Source organism: Zootoca vivipara, chromosome 1 (genome assembly GCF_965207765.1).
Source record: "Zootoca vivipara chromosome 1, rZooViv2.hap1.1, whole genome shotgun sequence".
NCBI classification, from domain to species: Eukaryota; Metazoa; Chordata; class Lepidosauria; order Squamata; family Lacertidae; genus Zootoca; species Zootoca vivipara.
Window position 1 is genome coordinate 42,996,668 of NC_142582.1, and position 24,502 is coordinate 43,021,169.

At 40.1% G+C, this 24,502-nt stretch overlaps 1 protein-coding gene across 1 annotated transcript in view; it reads right to left on the reverse strand.

Moving 5' to 3' along the window:
* KALRN (kalirin RhoGEF kinase) overlaps window positions 1-24,502 on the reverse strand; it is a 367,102-nt gene that overhangs the window by 77,279 nt on the left and 265,321 nt on the right. Inside the window, exons 7-9 of the mRNA XM_088652331.1 lie at window positions 21,972-22,163; window positions 10,883-11,014; window positions 8,041-8,271 (exon numbers count right to left, since the gene is read on the reverse strand). Coding sequence (XP_088508457.1) covers window positions 8,041-8,271; window positions 10,883-11,014; window positions 21,972-22,163 — 555 coding nt within the window. The remainder of the gene's footprint in view (window positions 1-8,040; window positions 8,272-10,882; window positions 11,015-21,971; window positions 22,164-24,502) is intronic.

Sequence of the window (24,502 nt, forward strand, 5' to 3'; positions counted from 1 at the left end):
AACCACAACATATGCATGGTAAAAGAGAGCTTACCATGCCTTAAATTCAAAGTCACATCAGGCATGACATTATTATTGCCATGTAATAAAATATCTCTGAAAACTCTCTCTGCTTATGAAAAATGTTCCATACAATCCTTATATATGCAAGCACAGCTTACTGGGATGAATCGTAACACTGAAAAGTCTTTATGGATTCTTCTACCATTTATGTGTCCTTCTCTTACTTAGCATCTTATCCAAAATATCCACACACTGAACTGCAAACAACTCTTTCTAGAAAGTCTGGGAGCTAATCCAGGAGCCATTATGAATAATTTTCTAATCAAATCCTGCTTTCTCTCCCCACTCCGCTACCAGTGTTTAGAGGCCTACCTCCCATACATAATCATCCAAGACTCTGAAAAGAACATGCAATCTGTTTTCTCCTTGAAAGGAAGAGCAACCTTGCAGACCTATCAATATTCTTTTGCTCAGCACAACTAAATTAATGAAGAAAATTAAGTGCAGAGGCAATTACAACTCTTAAATATCTTTCTTTATCCTCTTGCCAACACTAAGCTGAAGAAATCCCTTAAAGTCAGCATGTAGGTATTTTTTTATAAGCTGACAATCCAAACTGCAAGAGCTTCATCCTTATATAAATTCTCTTTCTTTTATAAAATGGAACTTCTGAATTTTTATGAACTCATTTTTTGCTATGATCACCCTCCCCGCATAAACGCTGCCTTGACTCCTCTAATGACACACGCCTCTGTTTTTCAAATCCAGTACTGATCTTTGTTCCTTCACATGCATGCTGACTTCCACTACCAACCCGCTCTGAAGAATAAATTTATTCTGAAGAATAAATGGGCAGTAGCATTTGGTTATGGTGTAACTATATTTGACTGCTACTATAAAGAATTATGCTTTTTTCTGCATTTTCAGCCTGTTGGGATGTTAATGTTGCATTGTATTGATCTGCTGTAACCCACCTTAGGAAAGTATACATCCTAAAAGGCAGACAGAAAATCCATTAAAAATATTAAAAGGCCAGTTTGTATTCTTCATCATTTTGGAGCATTTTCAAGATAATGTTATGTGTATCTTGAAAGATTGCTATTTCATTATCATGAGCCGATTAAATGTCATGTACAATCTGTATCATTTTGACCCCTACTGTCTGTTGACATACCATATTTTTCCCTAGGTAAATTCCTAATTTGTTGATTAAGTACTTAATGTGACAAATGTCACCAACTATGCTACTAAAAATACTGCACGGAAAAATAAAACATTTTTTGTACATTTCCCCAGCCACCTTAAATCATATTCTGTGCTTGTATAATTATGTCTTAATAAATAGCAGGAGAGGGGAGTAGTAACTAAAACTGTCAATTGAGAAGGGAACCATACCTTTTAATGCTGAACTTGCTTCTTGTACAATGTTTCCAAACTATGTGTGGATGGAAGAGCTATAAATAACTGAATATTTGCATGTTTCTGCAAAGAAATATAGAAAATGTGTTCCCTCTCACAGAATATAAGAAAGAAGCAAGAGAAAGCTATTGGTGGTTTTTCTTTTGCTTTACAAAGACTTAAAATGCTTACAGTTCTTATAATAGCTTAAAAAGGGCCAGTCAGTGGCATTACCCAAAGGCTCAGAACTCTTAATTCAATAAATTTATCACATTAGCATCCACTTCTCTGTGCTGATGCTCTTCTTCCAGTCGGGATTCAGGCCTCATCATGGGACTGAAACTGCCTTGGTCGCACTGGTTGATGATCTCCGGCAGGCTAGGGACAAAGGTGAGAGCTGTTTCCTAGTTCTGCTGGATCTCTCAGCGGCTTTTGACACCATCGACCATAACATCCTTCTGGACCATCTAGAGGGCTTGGGAGCTAGGGGCACTGTCATACAGTGGTTCCACTCCTTCCTCCTGGGCTGCGTTCAGAAAGTGGTGGTGGGGGATGAGTGTTCAGACCCCTGGGCTCTCACTTGTGGGGTGCCTCAGGGTTCTGTCCTTTCCCTTATGCTTTTTAACATCTATATGCAGCAGCTGGGAGAGATCATCAGGGGGTTTGGGCTGGGTGTTCATCAGTATGCGGATGATACCCAGCTCTACCTATCTTTCAAATCAGAACCAGTGAAGGCGGTGAAGGTCCTGTGTGAGTGTCTGGAGGCGGTTGGAGGATGGATGGCGGCTAACAGATTGAGATTGAATCTTGACAAGACAGAAGTACTGTTTGTGAGGGACAGGAGATGGGCAGGTGTGGAGGACTCCCTGGTCCTGAATGGGGTAACTGTGCCCCTGAAGGACCAGGTGCGCAGCCTGGGAGTTATTTTGGACTCACAGCTGCCCATGGAGGCACAGGTCAATTCTGTGTCCAGGGCGGCTGTCTACCAGCTCCATCTGGTACGCAGGCTGAGACCCTACCGGCCCGCAGACTGTCTCGCCAGAGTGGTGCATGCTCTAGTTATCTCTCGCTTGGACTACTGCAATGCGCTCTATGTGGGGCTACCTTTGAAGGTGATCTGGAAACTACAATTAATCCAGAATGCGGCAGCTAGACTGGTGACTGGGAGCGGCCGCCGATACCACATAACACCGGTCCTGAAAGACCTGCATTGGCTCCCAGTACGTTTCCGAACACAATTCAAAGTGTTGGTGTTGACCTTTAAAGCCCTAAATGGCCTCGGTCCCCCCATCGTTCTGCCTGGACACTGAGGTCCAGCGCTGAGGGCCTTCTGGCAGTTACCTCGCTACGAGAAGCCAAGTTACAGACAGGGAACCAGGCAGAGGGCCTTCTCGGTAGTGGCACCCACCCTGTGGAATGCCCTCCCACCAGAGGTCAAAGAGAACAACAATTACCAGACCTTTAGAAGGCATCTCAAGGCAGCCCTGTTTAGGGAAGCTTTTAATGTTTGATGAATTTCTGTATTTTAATATTTTATTGGAAGCCGCCCAGAGTGGCTGGGGGAACCCGGCCAGATGGGCGGGGTATAAATAATAAATTATTATTATTATTATTATTATTATTATTATTATTATTATTATTATTATTTGTTCCAAGACTGCCACAAACCACATCTACTTTCCACGCATTGGTGAAGATGCAAACTCCAAATGTTCAAATAGCCTAATAGCCTTCCTTACATTTCAATTTAAAAAAACAGATATTCTCCTTTTAAAATGTAATGCAGCAGAAAGCTGATTTACCCAAGTTGCTTTTATCTAAAATTCCTTGTTGGCCTTCAGAATGTTGGTGAGCCAGGGTGGGGAGCTCTGACTGTTCCACATTAGACTTGCCTCTGACCTTTTTGACATCACGAAGGGAAATTCAACCTTCCCTGCCCCCCACTACTTCTGTATTTGGGCATTAATTATATGAAAAGGGGAAATGATATTGGATCAGGCCCTGTGAGACTCGGGGTCAATAGAAGGTCCCCTTCATCACCTCCACAGCAGTTATGTCTCTCAGGAAAGTTGGTTAGGGAAGTTCTGATTCCTTAGGGACCTACCGTATGTGCAAATATTTAGTTCTGGAGGGAGAGATCACTTACTTACAATTAAATGAAATGTCTGAGGGTTCCTTTCCTTTCAACACCAAGTCGTTAGGCTTCCCTGCCCTTTGAAAATGGTCACATCAATATGCCCCTCCATGTATACAATTGTGATGACTGGGGCAGCCTGCTTCTAATATATAATGCCATGGCAATGACACAATGCCATGTAGTGTTGTCTCCCAGGAAGCGATTATGTACCCAACCAATTTCAAACCACTTGGCAGTTGGGAGAGTTTGGAGTCAAGCCGCTTGCTGCTTTTAAATTATTTTTAAAAGGAATTCTTGGCCACCCCCCTGAACTTTTCACTACCCTCTCTTGATCATTGGGTGTGTTTTTATCCCCATTCCTCCAAATGTGTCAAAAAAATTCAATGAAGGACATCTGGTGAAGGCCTATCCTTTTCTAACAAATATTCCACTTTATCTAAACTAATGATATAAGGGCTAAATTATACAATATCAGGAAGCCACATATATTTTATATAAATATTTTATATTGATCTGCATACATCTCCCAAAAAGACACTACTAGAACTCGAAAAGGTGCATCAGTGATTATGAGGTAGTTGGAGCACCTTCCCTAATGTTACATTTTAGTAAATGTTATATTTTAGTTTAGAAATAAGGATTAAGGGGATATACATCAGAGGTTTTGCAAGTTATGAGTAGTGTGGAAAAGTAGAAGCTTTTCTCCCACTTCCATACAAGAACTTAAGGTGACCCATGGAACTGACTGGCAGGAGATTTGAGGAAATAAGTAAGTGTCTTCTTCACATAGCATGTGACTTCAACATTAATAATCTATCTTCAAAAAAATGAATTACAGGATCGTTAACACACTGTTCAATAAATAGATATTGAAAAATAGTAAGGGTAATGGTAACTCTCTAATGAGAGCTGCTTTAAAGCACAAAGCAGAGTAATCTGTTCTGATTAGCAACTCTAGGGAGAAGAAAAGAATTACAGATGGAGACAAATTTCATATGAAAGTTCAAATCAAATTATGCAAATGACAGGGTATGGTTAAATAATGAGCCCTATAGAATGTCCTGAGGAAATATCATTACATGAAAATGAAATTATTTAAAAACAGGGTTTCGTGGCATTACACTGAGCTTTATTTAAGCATCATTGTCTGATGTTTGGAATAATTTTATTTAGCTTCCTAGCAGGCTGTGGATAATTTGAAGCCTATTAACTGCTTAGCCTAACATCAATAGTCACCTGTGCAATATTCTTGGACCAATGCCTTACAACATTAAAAAAGGTCTATACTGAGTAGCAAAAATTAATCAGAGGTTTTAAACACATTTTTCAGTAAATGTACGGTATGTTGAGCATCATTTAGAAAAGAAAAAATGAAAACTGAAATGGGGAAGAGGAAAGTGTATAGCTTCCTAGAGACTCATATCATATAGTATCCAAAGGGTAGGTGCTGCTGCCTAGGTAGAACCCTGAACTAGAGCACTTCTATTAGGAGATGAGGATATACCACAACATCATCATGATGATGATGATGCAGGTCCCACCTTGTATCACCAATATCTGTAGTTCTGGCAAATATTATCTTATACTGAATGGCAGATTAAATATCCATTTATCTATATCTCACATATTCTCACCACCCACCTCCACCCCTTTATCCCCAGGTAGGATAAGAGACCTACTCACAAGATGGCTTTTCTCAGTTACTGCATCAAACAGTGATTAGAACCAAAAAGAATTCATTTATTAATTATGGACAGAGATGCTGCCACATCTTCAAAACCTTCAAAAGACATTGTCAAAATGCATCCATCATGAGTTCACTGGTCTCTGTTTGTGATACCAATACTAGTAACCCTGAGACTGATGTTCCTTCATTTTGCTTATGCTGGAAATATTAGGGGGAAGAGCACACACTGAGACCTGCTATCCCTCTTCCCACCGGAATCCTCTCCAACTTTCTAGGGATAATATACCCAAGATGGACACAAAGTGAATAGATGCTGTACTACTTAAGATGTCTCAAAGGGGATTTGCACATGTTCCTGTAACATGCAAACACATCATGTCTTTCATATGCATGCTGCTCTCCCTCCCCTGACAATGCATAGACTTGAGGCAAGATGGGATTGAGCTTTCTTTATAGAAGTGCCAAAGCTTTGCATGTAAGAGGTCCCAGGCTCAGTAACTGGTATATCCAGTGGGAAAGACTCCTGCCTGAAACCCAAGAGAGTTGCTACCAGCCCGCATCAACAGTGCTAAGCTAGATGGGAAAATGGTCTCACTTGGCATAAGGCAGCTCCCTATAATCCTATGTTCCATAATATGGAACTCCCTGCCTAGGTCTGTCTGGCTGCTGCACTGTCCTGCTTCAGGAACTTGGAGGATGGATAACCTCATAATCTTTTCCTCAATTAAAAAGTTTATGGAACAGAAAAATGTGCTCTGCAGTTTTGTGGTTATAATGTGGCTTTATGCTTTTTTCTGATGATGTGTTTAAGGTTATTTTTACATGTTTAATTTTTTATTGATGGGTTTCATGTATTTTTCACTGCCATTGAGGAGACCTATAAAATGAATATATAATCATGGTTCATGTGGTCATTTCTGGCAATCCAGAATAATGCCACAGATAAGTGGGCATGGGTCTGGTTTTACAATGTACAGTATCTTACCAATACCGTTGTGCATGCATCAGCAGATTGGGTAGGGGATAGCACATTTCACAATGTATCACTACTCACTAGTATGTGTGAATCTACCCTCACTAGTCTTATAAACTTCCATTTATGTAGAAATCTGTATAGGCATAGAAGCTAAGCCACTGGCAGCAATTTGTAGCACTACACGTCGAAATATATGCATTGTGACATTTATGCCTTCTCTAAATATGCAGATCGTATTGCAAGATTAGTGTAAAGGTTTGAGAACCAAATCAATACTAGTTACAGGTAAGTAGCCATGTTGGTCTGACGTAGTCGAAACAAAAATAAATAAATAAATAAAATAAAAAGTATCTGAAGAAGTGTGCATGCACACGAAAGCTCATACCAATGACAAACTTTGTTGGTCTCTAACGTGCTACTGGAAGGATGTTTTTGTTTGTTTGTTTCAAATCAATACTGTAATTGAAAACACAAACATCTGTCTCTGTATTCTGGTGAAACAAAGGGTATTTCCTTACCACTGTATTTAGAAAGGATTAAAGACACATTTGCCAGTTTTGTTGAATCAATATTGGTTTCTGTGTTTCTTGTACAGTACATATTGGTTCTGCACAATAACTGCTAAATGTGAACATTTACTTGCTGAGGGAAGGGGAAGAAAGTTGGGGAAAGAAGATAGAGGTCTTAGAGGCAGCCGTGATATCTTAAATAACAGCTGTGGTAGGGACAATGGGCAGCCTATAGAAGTGGTGCTGAAGGTGATGATCATGGTGATATGTAGAATTTAACTGAGCTTTTGAATGTTCAAGCACTTCACCAACATTTATTGTCGTTGTTTAGTCATTTAGTCGTGTCCGACTCTTCGTGACTCCATGGACCAGAGCACACCAGGCACTCCTGTCTTTCACTGCCTCCCACAGTTTGGTCAAACTCATGTTGGTAGCTTTGAGAACACTGTCCAAGCATCTTGTCCTCTGTCATCCCCTTCTCCAATAATTACAACAACCCTGTAAGTATTGTAATATTGACACTGATCTTTGCAGGTGAGGAGGTGAGGTTGAGGTTGAGAGACTATGGTTTGTTTAGTACAATTTTTTTTTCCTATGTCTGCTCTGGCAACACTATTACTGGACCTAATAATGTCAACCATAACTTCCAGAGTTCATCCACCTGCTCATATTTAAATGTTGTATATGCCATTATCTGCCAACATCACCCTTCCATGGTCCACATACCGTAAGACAAATAGGTCAGTATCAACGCAGAGAAATAAATTAACAATATTGGATACTTCTCCATGGTTTATTAATCGAGGCATGTTATGCAAAAACCAGCTCAACAGCTGCCCTATAATTTCTTTAGCTAATTTTGGATCTGATGCCTGTTAATTTTGACAACTGTGCCGTAGTTCTCATATTCTAAGGAAAGGTAAACAATGATTTCCAGTTCACTTTCTGCACACCCCTTGTGATCATATTATGCTGAAATAATCTAGGTAATAACCTAGGGATATAATTTATTCCACTCTCACTGTTGTTTTTTTCAATTAACTGTCCTTCAGGCATAGACAGTGGTTTGACAGCTAATTACCTACTCACAAAGACAAATTCCAAAATAATTTCTAAAAGCTTTCCTATAATAATTTTGTAATTAATGGTGGCACATGATATGGTAAAAGTCTATGAAAGCTGTTTTATATTTCAGTATATCAGCCTAACAGCATCAGGTGATAGAAATATTGTTTCATGAGGCTTTCCAGATGAACCTCCAAGCCAATTTCCAGGCTACAATGAACTAATCTCCAAGTTTCAGTTTCACATGCCTGAGAAATTACATTACCTGCTGAACATCTTGCTGGAAAACACAAAGTTGAAGCCTCTGATGTAACCGGACCTTCCTGTGCTGCCAGATGCTCTCCAAGCGCCGTTGGTGATGCAAGACCTCATGGACCACATCCAAAACTTGGTGAACAGCCTTGGAATAATTAGCTGTGGCAGTAAGAGATTCTGAATTCCCTGGACTCAAGGGACGCTGCAAGACATCCAGCAAAGCCTTTCCATCCTGGCTTACCTGTAAGATTAAAAGAGGGGGGAAATCCATCAAGTTTAATGTCATAAAATTTTTCAGGTAATTGTGTTTTAAAAAAACATATGCAATTAAATGGGGGTCACTTTTTTCTTTCTTTCCCTGTGAAACGGCAAACTCAGAAGGATATTTATTCCTAAGGTTCAGACACTTAATTCACAAACTTCACTTTCTTCTTAAGAAAACATGGGTGAATGCTCTTCAGTGTTTCCTTTTAAAAATTGCCTATAAGTGGGGGTTGTTCTAAGCTGTAATGATGGTGAAAACTGTATATGGAGAAATGGAATTGCCATTAATTTATACCGATGCAACACAGCAGGCTCACACCCAAAAGAGTGTACTTAAAACATTTTCTTTCAAGCCTATTATGAAAACATTCAAGCAAATTAGAACTTCACTAGGTACTTTGTTACATACAATATTTACTACTTTATTTTGAACACAGTGGGAATCCATACTTGGTTTAATGGCTTTTCTTCAGTTCTTTAAAAAAAAAATTGTTCTGATAATGTTGTTATAGATATCATAGAAACACCAAGAAAAAGAACGTGAATTATGTGAGTTCTTAAAGTCCCTGCAAATGAATGAATGGTTTTTGAAAGAATTATTTAGAAAGTAAGCAGCTAGCTGCCATTTAAGCCTTCCAGTGCTCCCTTTAAGAAGTAAAAATAAATGTCTTATGTCAGTGCTTTGCATTTTACAAGGATGGTTCAAGGTTAAAATATACTTATAGAGCAGCTTTGCAGTTTGTATTGTATCATAAGTTGAAAATGGAACTATATAATCAAACTAGTGGTGAATTCATTCTCCCCTCAGTTCAAATTGTAATTGGGTTGCTAATTACAAGCATCATAAGAGAACAGTGAAAAGAGATTAGTTTTCCCCCTAGAGTTCTAAATTGGCTTACTTTTAGGGAACATACATGTGTATTTTTGCACTGCTGCTTAGAGATTATTTTATTTTATTTTTAAAATGCATATAATGCCTTTTATTAATTTTGTTTTTGTTTTTCCAGCAGTCAATTAATGATTTGGTTTTTTAAAGATAATGTGTATATGATACATGCCCTGCATTTGGGCATGTTCCCAAACTTTTCAGTTTGCCAACCCAATAGGCCAAATGTTATTGGTATGGTGACTCATTTTATTGTCATCATCATGATCCCTACCCACACTATTAAAAAACAACAGCTATACAAGTTGGTATCTCCTTCTTTTGTACTTGGATCATCTCTTTCACAGTTACAGTGGTACCTCAAGTTACAAACACCTCAGGTTACAACCTCCGCTAACCTGGAAGAGTTACCTTACCTCGAGTTGAGAACTTTGCCCCAGGATGAGAATGGAAGTTGTGTGCCAGCAGCGCAGCGGCGGCAAGAGGCCCCATTAGCAAAAGCACACCTCTAGTTAGGCATAGAACAAATTAAGTTCATAACTAGAGGTACTACTGTACTAGGGATATATACAATTTAATGATATATCTGTAAACCACTTTGAGATTTTTATTAAAAAATATAAAGTGGTATAGAAATAATTAAAAAAAATTTTTTTTTTTACTTTGTGCAAATTATTTGGAGAACGTTACTTAAGCAAAACAGAGTTTGGGTTTTACTTTGTGTAGGTAAGACACTGTGATAGTTATGGATTTATATTTAGACCAGAAGTTGACAGTGGTGGCTGTCTAATGTTTCAGTGTCTCTTCCTGTGCAATCCAGCACTGCAGGCAGCTAAGATCACAATAATGTTACACAGAATCATGGAGTTGGAAAGAACCCAAAGGATCATCTAGTCCCACACTCTGCAATGCAGGAATCACAGCTGAAGAATCCCTGAATTCCAATCTCCCTTGGAAGGAGAGTCCACCATCCAAGGGAGTCCGTTTCACTGTTAAACAGCTCTTACTGCCATGGTTCCTTCTGATGTTTGGTTAGAATACCCTTTCTTGCAACTTGAATCCATTGGTTGGGGTCCTACCCTCTGGAGCAGCAGAAAACAAACTCGCTCCATGTTCCACGTGACAGACCTTCAAATAATTAAAGATAGCTGGCACATCACCTCTCAGTCTGCTTAGGTGACTCAATATAACATTCACTCATTATACTGAGTAGAGAGCAAAATAGTAGGCTGGACGTAGACAGTACTAACAGAATAGAGAAAGAAGCAGGGGTTAATATGGATAATCATCTGGCAGCTCTACCCACTGAAGAGAGTTCCTTCTGCTCAAGCATCATTAAAATTCACCAATAATGCAATGAACAAGCAAAACTGGAAAATATTCATCACTTCAAGAATGAAGGGCTTATTTTCTAATAATTGTGCTCAGACTGCAATACTATAAAGTGCTTTCTGGGGAGAAAGTGGGGTAGATGTTTCTGGATTGCAATGCAGAGGGTTCCACTGTTTGTCTGCTTACATAAGACTCATTAGTTAAGGTGCTTAAACAGTCACATCAGCATGGAAATGAAAAGTCAGATAAATATGTCCTACATATTACTCAGCTAACACCTCCACACCTCAGAGGCATATCCAACAATTTTCATTAATTTTCACTGTCTAACCTGCTGGTGGTTATTAAAGTCTGTTCTGTAAAGACTCACCTCAGTGTAGGCTTGGGTGACCTGTTCATAAAGGGACTGATGATGATGGATGGCCAGTTCAAGGTCTTGCATTTCAGAGGGGAGGCCTCCTTCACTGCACATTTTGCACCAGGCATCTACACCAGAAAGGAACTGCAAGAAGAAATTCCAAAAGGACATTACAGGAATGTAATAAACAGGTAGCAGCAAGAGGAAATAATAATAATTAAAATTATCAGGAGAGCCATTTTGAAGTACTACACATCATAGCACATCAAAAATAGAATGAGACAAACATATAAACAAAGTTTCACTTTTTGAGTGGAAACCAGGATCCACAGAACTTGTGTACCCAAGCGGGCACTGGACTTATCAATCAGCAGCCCCCTGACCTGTCAGTGTGCAGTGGTTTTGGACAACTCCCTGAGTTTCAAAAATAGCAGAATGGAGAAGGCAGTTGTGTGTGTGTTTTGAGAGAGAGAGGGGGGGGGAGCCCGTTGGGTGCACCTAACCCACTGAGCATGCCTATAACATGTTTTTAGATACTATCCCATGAAAGCACAGAAGAAGAAAAGGAGTGCTGGTCTTAATTGAATACACAAAGTTAATTGAATACACAAGGTTTCATTTTAAGAGCTTTCTTGAAGACAATCTCTACATGAAGTACTCTACATGTTGAAATGGACTGAGCTACATCTTAGAACTACTGTACAAAATCAAGGCCAAGCAACCACTTCAACAACAAAAAGAAACACCTCCCTCCAAAAGTCATGTAAAAGGGGAGAAATCAACAGATTCAGCATCCCTCTCTGATTAGCAACGCTTGCCAAAATTCTATATTCCTCACAACTATTAAAGATATCTCTACCCAACTTTGCATATGGTCACCCTATACTTAAAGCAGCAGAGCTAGGCCACCTTCTATCTTTCAAAAACATCCAGTAGTGATGGAAAATCTCCCTGCAGCTTGATTTGAAATTGAATCAGCCAATGTGAAAGTTTACTGGAGAACACTTTTTAAAATAAAAAAATTCCTTCCAGTAGGACCTTAGAGACCAACTAAGTTTGTCATTGGTATGAGCTTTCGTGTGCATGCACACTTCTTCAGATACTTTTTAAAAGATTGCTTTTTCTCCAAGAGCACTTGTAATATCATCCCATCCTATTTCATTTTTAACTGGTTCAAAAATCTAGTTAGTTATTATTATTTATTTATTTTTGGCCTGCCATATGGACACTAAATACATCTCATAGAGAGCTAAGCAAACATATCAAGGGGCAGTTTTTATGACTCTATGGGGCAATGGAGAAATTCCAGAGCCTTAAGAAAGGGAAACGCATCACCCACAGACATGTTATCCATCACCAGTGAGGTACAATCTACACTGAAACTACCGGTATGTATATTTTCTTAACGAACTGGGGATTTCCAGGATGCTAAATCTGTGGTGCCAAACAGTAAACACTAGCAATGAGAAGGCTTGCAAGTTCTAAGTCCACGTAGCCTGCACACTTTTCTTTTCTTTTTTGAAATAATATTTATTCATTTTATAAAACTGAAAAAATGCATAATACAGAAATATAAAACAGAAAAATACACATAATACAAAAACAGAAAACAGAAAAATACACATAATACAAAAACATAACACACAAAATACAAAATATCAAAAAAGGAAAATAAAAAAGAAGAAAAATCATATTCATCATTCTTATGCCTTAACATTTTTTACTTCCTCGTATCGGTGTTTTCTTGTATCTCATCCTTAGTAATTTCTATATCATAATTCCATTCATCTTATTTTATCGACATTCATTTCATTTCTTATTTAACACTTATACCTAAATCCTAATATGCTATAATACCTTAACATATCCTTCCTCTACAACCTCTATGTACTTCCAAATCTATATTAAACATTTCCAATACAGTATTGCAATTATTCCTTATATACACTTTAAATTTCTTCCAATCTTCTTCCACTGACTCTTCTCCCTAATCACGGAGTCTCCTGGTCAGCTCGGCCAGTTCCATAAATTTGATCATCTTCATTTGCCATTCATCCACTGTTGGTAGTCTTCTCTCTGTAGCCTGCACATTTTTCATAAGCTTACAAAGCTTATCCTGACGCTACCTTCTCTAACATAACTTCTCTTGCTTGCTGGTTTGTTTGTTCAAACTGAACGTGACACATTGATGTACCTTTTAACAAGCTCACATCTTCAACTTGTTCATTTATTTATTTCATATCCTGCCCTTCCTCCCAAAGGAGGCCAGGACTGGAAACAAGTGATAAAACAATAACAACATATTAAAAACAATTCCAATACAGATGCAGACTAGGAAAGATTCCACACACTCTTTATCCCACCTCATTACTCTTTCCTAATGTTCCTGTTTCTCTTGGTCTTTTTTTCTCTCTTGCTCATTCTGTTATGCATAAAAACCTATCAATAAAAAGAACAGCTAATTATACAGTAGCTACACTGCCTCATTTGAGTAATATAAAAAAACACCTCTGTAGCCTGGTTACAGGTAGGTAGCCGTGTTGGTCTGGATCGAAGTAAAATAAAATAAAAAAATTCCTTCAGTAGCACCTTAAAGACCAACTAAGTTTTTATTTTGGTATGAGCTTTCGTGTGCATGCACACTTCTTCAGATACAGTGAAATGGAAGTTTCCAGGCACTTATGTAGAGAAGGGGTGGGGAGGGGTGGGGATGGGGAGGGGGGATCACTCAGAAGGGTGGTGGAAATGGGTGATTGACTGACTGATAGCTGTTGATGACTGCAAACGACTGCAAATGGTTTTGCATGAAAAAGCAAGGGTTGAGATGGCTGAAGATCGCTTATCATGTATAATGAGATAAGAACCCGATATCTCTGTTCAAACCAGGTCCCTCCATGGTTTTGAGCTTGGTGATAAGTTGCAATTCAGCAACTTCTCTTTCCAGTCTATTTCTGAAATTCTTTTGTAGTAAGACAGCTACTTTGAGATCTTGTATAGAATGTCCTGGGAGATTGAAGTGTTCTCCTACTGGTTTTTCTGTCTTCTGGTTCCTGATGTCAGATTTATGTCCATTTATCCTTTGGCGTAGGGTTTGGCCTGTTTGTCCAATATAGAGAGCTGAAGGGCACTGTTGGCATTTGATGGCATACACAATGTTAGAGGATGAGCAATTAAATAGTCCTGAGATGGTATGTTGGATGTTGTTGGGGCCAGTAATGGTGTTGTCTGGGTGTATGTGGCAGCAAAGTTGGCATCTGGGTTTATTGCAGGCTCTGGTACCAGTGTCCATGTTAAGTCTGGTGGTTGTATTATTGTGGGTGAGGAGTTGTTTAAGATTGGGTGGCTGTCTGTAGGCAATGAAAGGTCTTCCTCCCAGAGCTTGAGAAAGGGAGCGGTCATTGTCCAGGAGAGGCTGTAGATCTCTGATGATGCGTTGTACTGTTTTAGCTTGGGAGCTGTATGTGATGACTAGTGGTGTTCTGTTATTTTCTTTTTTGGGTCTGTCTTGCAGCAGGTTCTCTCTAGGTATCTGTCTGGCTCTGTTGATCTGTTGTTTAACTTCATCAGGTGGATATTTTAGTTCTAAAAAGGTTTGCTGTAGATCTCTTAGGTGAGATTCTCTGTCTGTAGAGTTGGAACAGATGCGGTTGTAACGTAAGGCCTGGCTGTATACGATGGATTGTTTGGTATGTTTGGGATGGTAGCTAGAAGCATGTAGATATGTTTGTCGGTCAGTTGGTTTTCTGTATAAGGTGGTGTCTATACGTCCATCCTGTATTTTTATAGTAGTGTCCAAAAAATGTATTTCTTGCATAGATTGGTTCATTGTTAGGTTGATGGTGGGGTGAAAGTCATTGAATGTCTGGTGGAAGGTTTCCAGGGTCTGTTGTCCATGTGTCCAGATAATAAAAATATCGTCAATGTATCGCAGGTACAGGAGAGGTTTGAGTGGGTAGGAGTTAAGGAAACGTTGTTCTAAATCTGCCATGAAGATGTTGGCATACTGTGGGGCCATGCGGGTGCCCATGGCTGTGCCGCTGATCTGGAGGAACAGGTCATCACCAAATGATCCTCCAGATCAGCAGCACAGCCATGGGCACCCGCATGGCCCCACAGTATGCCAACATCTTCATGGCAGATTTAGAACAACGTTTCCTTAACTCCTACCCACTCAAACCTCTCCTGTACCTGCGATACATTGACGATATTTTTATTATCTGGACACATGGACAACAGACCCTGGAAACCTTCCACCAGACATTCAATGACTTTCACCCCACCATCAACCTAACAATGAACCAATCTATGCAAGAAATACATTTTTTGGACACTACTATAAAAATACAGGATGGACGTATAGACACCACCTTATACAGAAAACCAACTGACCGACAAACATATCTACATGCTTCTAGCTACCATCCCAAACATACCAAACAATCCATCGTATACAGCCAGGCCTTACGTTACAACCGCATCTGTTCCAACTCTACAGACAGAGAATCTCACCTAAGAGATCTACAGCAAACCTTTTTAGAACTAAAATATCCACCTGATGAAGTTAAACAACAGATCAACAGAGCCAGACAGATACCTAGAGAGAACCTGCTGCAAGACAGACCCAAAAAAGAAAATAACAGAACACCACTAGTCATCACATACAGCTCCCAAGCTAAAACAGTACAACGCATCATCAGAGATCTACAGCCTCTCCTGGACAATGACCGCTCCCTTTCTCAAGCTCTGGGAGGAAGACCTTTCATTGCCTACAGACAGCCACCCAATCTTAAACAACTCCTCACCCACAATAATACAACCACCAGACTTAACATGGACACTGGTACCAGAGCCTGCAATAAACCCAGATGCCAACTTTGCTGCCACATACACCCAGACAACACCATTACTGGCCCCAACAACATCCAACATACCATCTCAGGACTATTTAATTGCTCATCCTCTAACATTGTGTATGCCATCAAATGCCAACAGTGCCCTTCAGCTCTCTATATTGGACAAACAGGCCAAACCCTACGCCAAAGGATAAATGGACATAAATCTGACATCAGGAACCAGAAGACAGAAAAACCAGTAGGAGAACACTTCAATCTCCCAGGACATTCTATACAAGATCTCAAAGTAGCTGTCTTACTACAAAAGAATTTCAGAAATAGACTGGAAAGAGAAGTTGCTGAATTGCAACTTATCACCAAGCTCAAAACCATGGAGGGACCTGGTTTGAACAGAGATATCGGGTTCTTATCTCATTATACATGATAAGCGATCTTCAGCCATCTCAACCCTTGCTTTTTCATGCAAAACCATTTGCAGTCGTTTGCAGTCATCAACAGCTATCAGTCAGTCAATCACCCATTTCCACCACCCTTCTGAGTGATCCCCCCTCCCCATCCCCACCCCTCCCCACCCCTTCTCTACATAAGTGCCTGGAAACTTCCATTTCACTGTATCTGAAGAAGTGTGCATGCACACGAAAGCTCATACCAAAATAAAAACTTAGTTGGTCTTTAAGGTGCTACTGAAGGAATTTTTTTATTTTATTTTACCTCTGTAGCCCAAGTTTTTTAATCCAGCTTTGAGGTTTTCCACCTCTGCCTTGAAGGCAATGTTTTTTTAAGCGTTGTACCTACTGAGGTGTACTGACTGAAGAGTTCCTGTTAAGTTTGCCATTTTTATCAAGGATGTCTTAGAATGAGGAGCCTGAAAGGACATGAAGGTCACTGTGGATAACCCCATCTCAACCCCACCCTGAGCAGAGTCCTCCACAATCTAAACACATTATCACAATTGTTATGAATCATAAGCATAGCTCAGCATATGCTGTGCCCAGCAGCTTTACAAGAGGGAAGCCACTTTAGCATAAAAGACTCCTATGGCTCAACCAAGCTAGCTGAATTAAGTGTAACAATGCTTGGACAAATATACTTTTTTAAAATTGCTTTTGCTTTTCAGTGTGTACTTTCCCCACTGATTAGTGGTGATGTACTGTGGTTATCAGGGATGTGGGTGGCGCTGTAGTCTAAACCACTGAGCCTAGGGCCTGCCGATTGGAAGGTCGGCTGTTCGAATCCCCGCAGCGGGGTGAGCTCCCGTTGTTCAGTCCCAGTTCCTGCACACCTAGCAGTTTGAAAGCACGTCAAGTGCAAGTAGATACAGTGGTACCTCAGGTTGGGGACCCGGTCCTTTCCGGGGTGCTGTTCGCACCCCAAAAAGTCTGCAACCCGAGCGGCACTTTCACGAATGTGCGAGAGAGCACTTCTGCGCATGTGCGCATGGAGGAACCTGGAAGTAAACACTTCCGGGTCCGCCGCATTCGCAACCCAGAAAAACGCAACCCGCAGTGGACGCAACCCGAGGTATGACTGTAAATAGGTAGCGCTTCGGCGGGAAGGTAAATGGCGTTTCCGTGTGCTGCTCTGGTTCGCCAGAAACGGCTTAGTCATGCTGGCCACATGACCCGGAAGCTGTCTGCGGACAAACGGCTCCCTCAGCCTATAGAGCGGGATGAACGCTGCAACCCCAGAGTCGTCCACAACTGGACCTAATGGTCAGGGGTACCTTTACCTATTGTGTGGTTATCAAACAAGAAGTGGGGGGGGGGGATACGGGAAAGGATTCACACCTACTGATCTCCAAAAGGCAGTATTACATTGCATGGTTCTCAATTCCTGCCCTCTGGATTCCTAAACTTCAGTGTCTAAGGATTATGGCAGTTAAGCTAAAGTTTAGGTATGTAAACTTAAATGAACTTTTTGGGTATGAATACGTGTCATGCATTTGCACCTAAGTAGGGATAAACTCCCGCCCCCCCCCATCCTTATCTATACAGCATTTTCCAAGCATTTCATTCTGTTCTTTCCTATCATCACAACTACTCCCTGGCTTGTTTTTTTCTTTCCAAGTCATTGCATGTCAGTCAGAAGGCAATGCATTCAAAATAATTTTATTTGGGGCATTCAAAAAAAATTATTTGGGGATAACTTGGAAGCAACCTGCTTTCAACTATGACCACAAAGAAGAACAAAGTCACTCATGTACTTGAGAAATATTTATAAAGTGCTTCCCAAGGGTTCAATCATAGCTGCCAAGTTTTCCCTTTTCTCACGAGGAAGCCCATTCAGCATAAGGGAATTTCCCTAAAAAAAGGGAGAACTTGGCAGCTATGGTTCAATCAGCTTATGTCTGGCTCAGATAAACTGCAGCTGCAACAGTTTGTAAATGGTCTAAGTGTTTCTGTCTGCAAACATCAGGTGCTGTAAGATACGTTGTACGTTTTAAAATAGCAACCACCTTAGAAAGAGATAGAAAAAAGTATTCCACAAACAGTATTCTGGTTACTAGGTAAGAGAAAAGAGCCAGAGATGGAAGTTAAAGCACATGAGATTAAAAGAAACCCAGCTGAAATATAGAATATAATTTTATTAACCGGAGAAGAGAAGAAACATCATGAGATTAAGACACCACACAATGTGAAGGCTGCCATCCTAAGCACATTTAACTAGAGAGTAAGTCCCAGTGATCTCAGACTTACTTCTGAGTAAACATTCTTAGGAACACAAAAGTTCAACAAACTCAATTTTAGGGGAATCGTTTTCTGGGAATTACTGTTTGGCTCCTGCCTTAACTTTCATAGCACACCAGGGAGCTTGATCTTCTAAATTATAAGACGATGAGTCAACAGGATATTTCACTAAATAGAAGAACCAGAGCAGACTACACATTTCAGTTCCAGACTCCCAGCTGATGGAACTACAAGCCTAGTCAGATAATTGCAGCCCCCACCCCACCCAGGCACTTGATAGTTTGCTGGCTCCACACCAATAATTTCCTCCCACAAATGTCTCTTTTAATCCAAATGAGTAGCAAGTTGGACTCGAATTCTCCTACCCACTTTAATTCCTGTCCTGAGAGACTCTGATAACTGTCCATCAGCCTTTATTTCAAGAAAGGGTTCCTTTCTTCCAGTTGCTTTTTTACCCAAGTGAGAGGGCCCATTAAAAGCTAGGCATGTTAATGTGGCTGATAAAGCTGTCCTGTCAAAGTTTAAACCATTTAGGTTTTTCTGTCTTTGTCTGTGTTTCCTTGTGATCCTTTGTCTGTGTTTCCTTGTGCCTGCACCTGACATCTCTACTCATGACTCACTAGAAAGTCCAAGAAATTGCCATTTAACAAGTATGCATTAAGAGTGAGGGAATCCCATGTTGCTATCAGGCTGGAAAGGTACTATTAGTCTGGCATGGTGCAGACTGCACCCCCAGTGCTAGTCCTTAAATTACTACACACAATGCACATGGGGATGAGACCATCTGATCTGAAGACAGGCAGTGTGGATTTTGAGGATCACAGAGCTGTTACAGCTGCCCTGTGGAAATGCTTGAAATTACTCCAACTGGCAGTTCTAAGTTCCATGATAGTTAAGTAGTTTTAACAGAGTATATCATCATGACATTTGGCAATACACCCGCCTTCCCAAAACACAACTCTCCGTTAAGATATTTTATTGGTTATTATTACAAATATTTATGTCCCAACTAATGTGCTCAAATTGGCTAACAACAAAGTTTATAATCTATTCTTACAGAACACTCCAGAAATAACAAAAAGTAGTCTAAAGAGGTGATAAAATACTGCAGTCGAGAAAAAGCCATAATATTCCTGTGCTGGCATGGAGATTGGAGAATCCAACTGCATGTGGAATTACTCCATACAAAGGGGAAACCAGTATGGGGAGTAATTTTACCTGGTTTTGAAGTGCAAGGTATAAAGCACAGTCCTGTTGAGCTTTTGGGGTCATATCAGAGTCTTATCCTAAGCAACTTTTACAGAAATGCAATCAACTTTACCACTGAGACTGAGATCCAGAAGCTGAAGTATTTTAGCTAGATCATTTGACCTTTATTAATTTGTTACTGATTACTTAGTAGTATATACTGTAGAATGTAATTAATTACAAGATAAGGACAGCAACTGCCCTGCTGGATCACACTAAAAGCCCATTAGTTATTTTCCCTTGTTTACCAATAAAAGCTTATTTATATTAAGCTAATTCTTTTATAGAAGGGACCCAGGTGGCGCTGTGGTTAAACCACTGAGCCTAGGGCTTGCTGATCAGAAGGTCGGCGGTTCGAATCCCTGTGACGGGGTGAGCTCCCGTTGCTTGGTCCCAGCTCCTGCCAACCTAGCAGTTCGAAAGCACGTCAAAATGCAAGTAGATAAATAGGAACCGCTACAGCGGGAAGGTAAACAGCGTTTCCATGTGCTGTTCTGGTTTGCCAGAAGCGGCTTTGTCATGCTGGCCACATGACCTGGAAGCTATACGCCGGCTCCCTCGGCCAATAATGTGAGATGAGCGCGCAGCCCCAGAGTCGGACACGACTGGACCTAATGGTCAGGGGTCCCTTTACCTTTACCTTTAATTCTTTTATATGTGGAAGAAGTAACATTTATGTGGCACAGTGATTTTTTGCATTTTAAGTTTGAATTGTGAGTTGCCAAGGAGGATGGTGGCATACTAGATTATGGAGCATTACACTTCATCAGATTTTGCAGACTAAGTGGTTGAAGAATTCAGCCTAAAGCCCTGAGACTTCATACAAACAATTACCATGCCCAAATCAGCCCTAGACCTGAATCTTGAGTGCTAGTTGTATAGATATGCCCATGAATAGGAGAGGGAATCCAAAATAATATACATGAGAGTGCTAAAGAACATCAAATATGATTTTTCAGATTAAAATACTGCCAAACTTCTCAAAGACTAGCATAAACAGCTTTTGCATATTATATGCTACAAAAATGAAATAGAAAAAGAGGAAGAGAATTCTTGGCCAAATCAGATAAATTAGACATAGATTAATTTCTGAAAACAAGACCGTAAAATAAAGAGACATTAATCAAAATGTAAAATCCCCCAGATTGAAAAAGATAAGCATTAAAAAAAAAGAAGTACAGAAGAAATAGAAATTTGCCTGATTGTTTTTTGTTTATTTGTAAACAGATATCCATGTCTGAAGAGGGAAAGGATGGCTGCTAGGAAAAGAATAACAACAAAACATACCCAGACATACAGTATTTCAGCAATGTTTCCCTTAAGCTCCTCTCGGTTAAGGTAAGCTTCCTGGTGGCTGTCAAATCAGCCTGGAGAATATCCAAAAGTGCCCTCTCTACAGCCAAATACCTCTGCATCTTTCACAAGGGCAGACTGGTCCTGTGCAATCTTTATACTGAAGGTCTCTTCCAACTTCCACTTACAACAGGAACTTGTTTTGCCCACATTCTGCCTAGAAAGCCTGACATTCGCTAGACATTTGCAGGACCTTAAAAGCCTACAGCAACAGGACCAGGGAACTCAGGAGAACAGATTCCCTCTTTGTATCCTTTCACACTTCCTCCCTGGGGAAGAAAGTGACCTCCGCTACCTTGGCTGGATAGATTAAGGCCTGTAGTGCTCTTGCCTATGAAGCACAAAAGCTTCTGGGCTCCTCCTTCCATCACTGCTCACTACATACGATCAGAAGCTACCTTGGTTGCTTTCTCATCCAATGATCCTCTTCTAGAGAGCTGCAGAGTGGCTACCAGGGCATCTCCCAACACCTTCACAAAAAAACTACTGCATCAATGCCCATGATTCTGTTGAAGCCACCTTCAGTAGGAGGGTCGTACAATGGATCCTTCCTCTGTAATCCTGCAGCTGTTCTCCCACCTAAGAATAGGATAGCTCTGCTATGTCCCGATCTGCTGACCTTTCATTGCAGGGAAATGGGGGGGGGGGGAGGGAGAGTATGACCGTACCTACCTGAAGCATAGTTTTCCATTGCCAATGAAAGATCAGCAGGGCCCCACCCTTATGGCAGATTGCAGGATCCCTCAATGCTCTCTCTCTATGATTCCCTGTTTTCTCTGTGATGTAGGATCTGTTTTTCCCCTTCCCTAGTTCCTGTCTTTCCTTGAGCTTGGTGAATCCGCAAACTGAATCCCTATTTGTAACACATCACCAAGAAAAGAGCCAAGATACCAGCTGAATTAATAGTATTGATAATATTCTCAGCTAGACCAAAATCCCAAATAAACTAAAATTACACACCTGTTCAGCTTTCTGGTGAAACACAGCAGACATTGCTAGTATAGTGCTGCGCTCATCCAGTGCTGCAGCAAAGCTCTTCCATTCTTGATCTAGCTGGGTAGAAATTTGTTTAATTTGCTGAGATGCATAATGGCCAGCCTCTGAAAGCCTGGATGCAACCGACATGATGCGATTTATATTCACGTAGGCATTCTGGGGAGAGAGAAAATTATATTAAGTAAGAACTGCCACCCTCCCTATTATTCATCAAAACCTTTTAACATATTTGTCAAAACTGAGGATGGGTTGTGAAGGACAGAACAGGTACACAACCAAGCAGCATTTTGGAAGATCTGACAGCCAAGCTAAATTATTAACAGTATCATATGGTGATATTCTTATTTATTGATTGTACCATTTCATCTTGCAGATGGAAGTTCCCACTCCTGCATGCCAAATTTTCTACCTGTTGAAAGCAGTAATGTATTTATGGTGTTTGCCACCCCACTTCAATTTTTATTATTTTTTAAGTCACATATCCAGAGTCGCAGCCAGACAAATGGAATAACTGACATCATAAGATGAGGGTTGGAACCATGCTAAACTAGTAAATATTGATTTATTTAAGATATTATTTTGAAACTGAAATAAATAAATCATGAACAACATAATTTCATTTCCACCTTTTTATTTTATTTTAATATATTATTGTTGTATTTAAATGTATTTATTTTTTTAAAAAAAAAGCTCAACAAAAAGCTATAAATTAAAAATTTGAATCTACAATAAGTAGTGTTCTTGACTTAACCTTTCTGCTTGCTTTGTAAAGATCATGCTCCTACACACACATGGAATTAATAAAATGTTCACTAAGGACATGGCTTTTTAAAAGATCAAATGCATTGTGCTTATCATGATGGTCTAACATGCCTCTTCTCACCACTTAGTTCCTGGAGACACACAGGGTAGGCAAGAATTAAGGACAGAAGGTGGGGATTCTGCTAGAATTTGCACTCCCCCCCCCCCCGCCGCCGCCCTATTATAACAAACGATCATCACCGGAATAAAGTTAAAGAAAAATTATACACACAACACAACCCCACTCAAGAGTGAGAGAAGCAGAAGACTCCATGAACTCAAGAAAGACATTAACATGAGTCCATGTTTTTCTGCAGAAATCCAATTGCTGCTTTGATTTTGCAGGGAATGAAGTTGTAATCTTTAAACTGTACCCAGCAATTGTATAAGCTCTAATGAAGAACAATAGCTTGTTCTCGCATGATCTCTTCAAGAACCCAATTCCCATGGTAATGTTCTTAACCAACTAACCACATGTGGCCTGATGCAGATTTTTAATTGAAGTGCATATTGTCTTGGCATAATAGAAAGAGTACAGTGCATGGAAATGACAAACAGTAAGATCTTATTTCAGAAAGATGTCATTAGAGAGTAATTGTAATGTGTTTCCTATGCATTGTAACTCTAGGGAGAGAGGGCAACGTGTCCTAGTTTTTGTCAATTAGTTCCTTGACAATGGGTGGGCTGATGTAGCCATGTTGGAAAACAACTTTGCACATTTATCTGAAGTCATGACCCACCCTTCGAAGGGGTCACATATAAACCATAAACCAATTTTGGTGAAGCAGTTATGAATAGCTTCAATTAGAATAATCAGCATGTGCACTGGGCTATTCAAATATAAATCGGCAATCAGTGTGATTTGTATCCATTTAAATAGGACAATGAAGCTTGCTTTAGAAAAGTAATGAGATTAATGGGATACCAAATATACTTTAAAGTCAGTTTTCTCTTAATGAGACACATTAACATATAGACGTAAATACTGCACAGTTATAAGAAAAGAACAATCCATTTTTTTAAAAAAAAGAATACTAACACTGTTCTGTTAAAAAATGCAATCCTTAGAGTACATAGTGCTATGTAATATTTCTCTAGTTTAACATAACAGCCCAGAAAAATCCATTTTCTTACTATGTACTATAGCAGTGATGGCGAAACTTTTATAGACCAAGTGCCCAAACTGCAACTCAAAACCCACTTATCGCAAAGTGCAAACACGGCAATTTAAGCTGAATATTGAGGTTTTAGTTTAGAAAAACAACAACTCATACATTAACATCTTTTGTCTTAAAAGAAAAACTCAGTAACAGAGTTTTCAATCATACAAACAACGTGTAAAAGTTTGCATTAAGATCATCCAAACTAAGTAAGGAAAGCAATCCCAAGTGCTTTCATTGACTTAAAATTATTTGGTAGAGAATTCCGCACTTTAAGGATTTCCCGCTTTTAAGCTCCAGCCTGAGCAAGCAAGCGTTTTCGGCGCGGCCCTCTGAGCGCATGCAGAGCAGCAGCACCCCCACGCCACTGTTTCCTGAAAGGCCCCCGGGGGCTGCCCACCATGCTAGTCCTGCTCCCTCGCCCAGCCCTGACCAGCCCCTACACAGGGTGTCCGGCATGGCCAGAGGGTATGTAAAGCCTCAACCTCTTAGCAGGAGGAGGAAGGCAGCTGCTCAGAACTCTCAGCGGCCCAC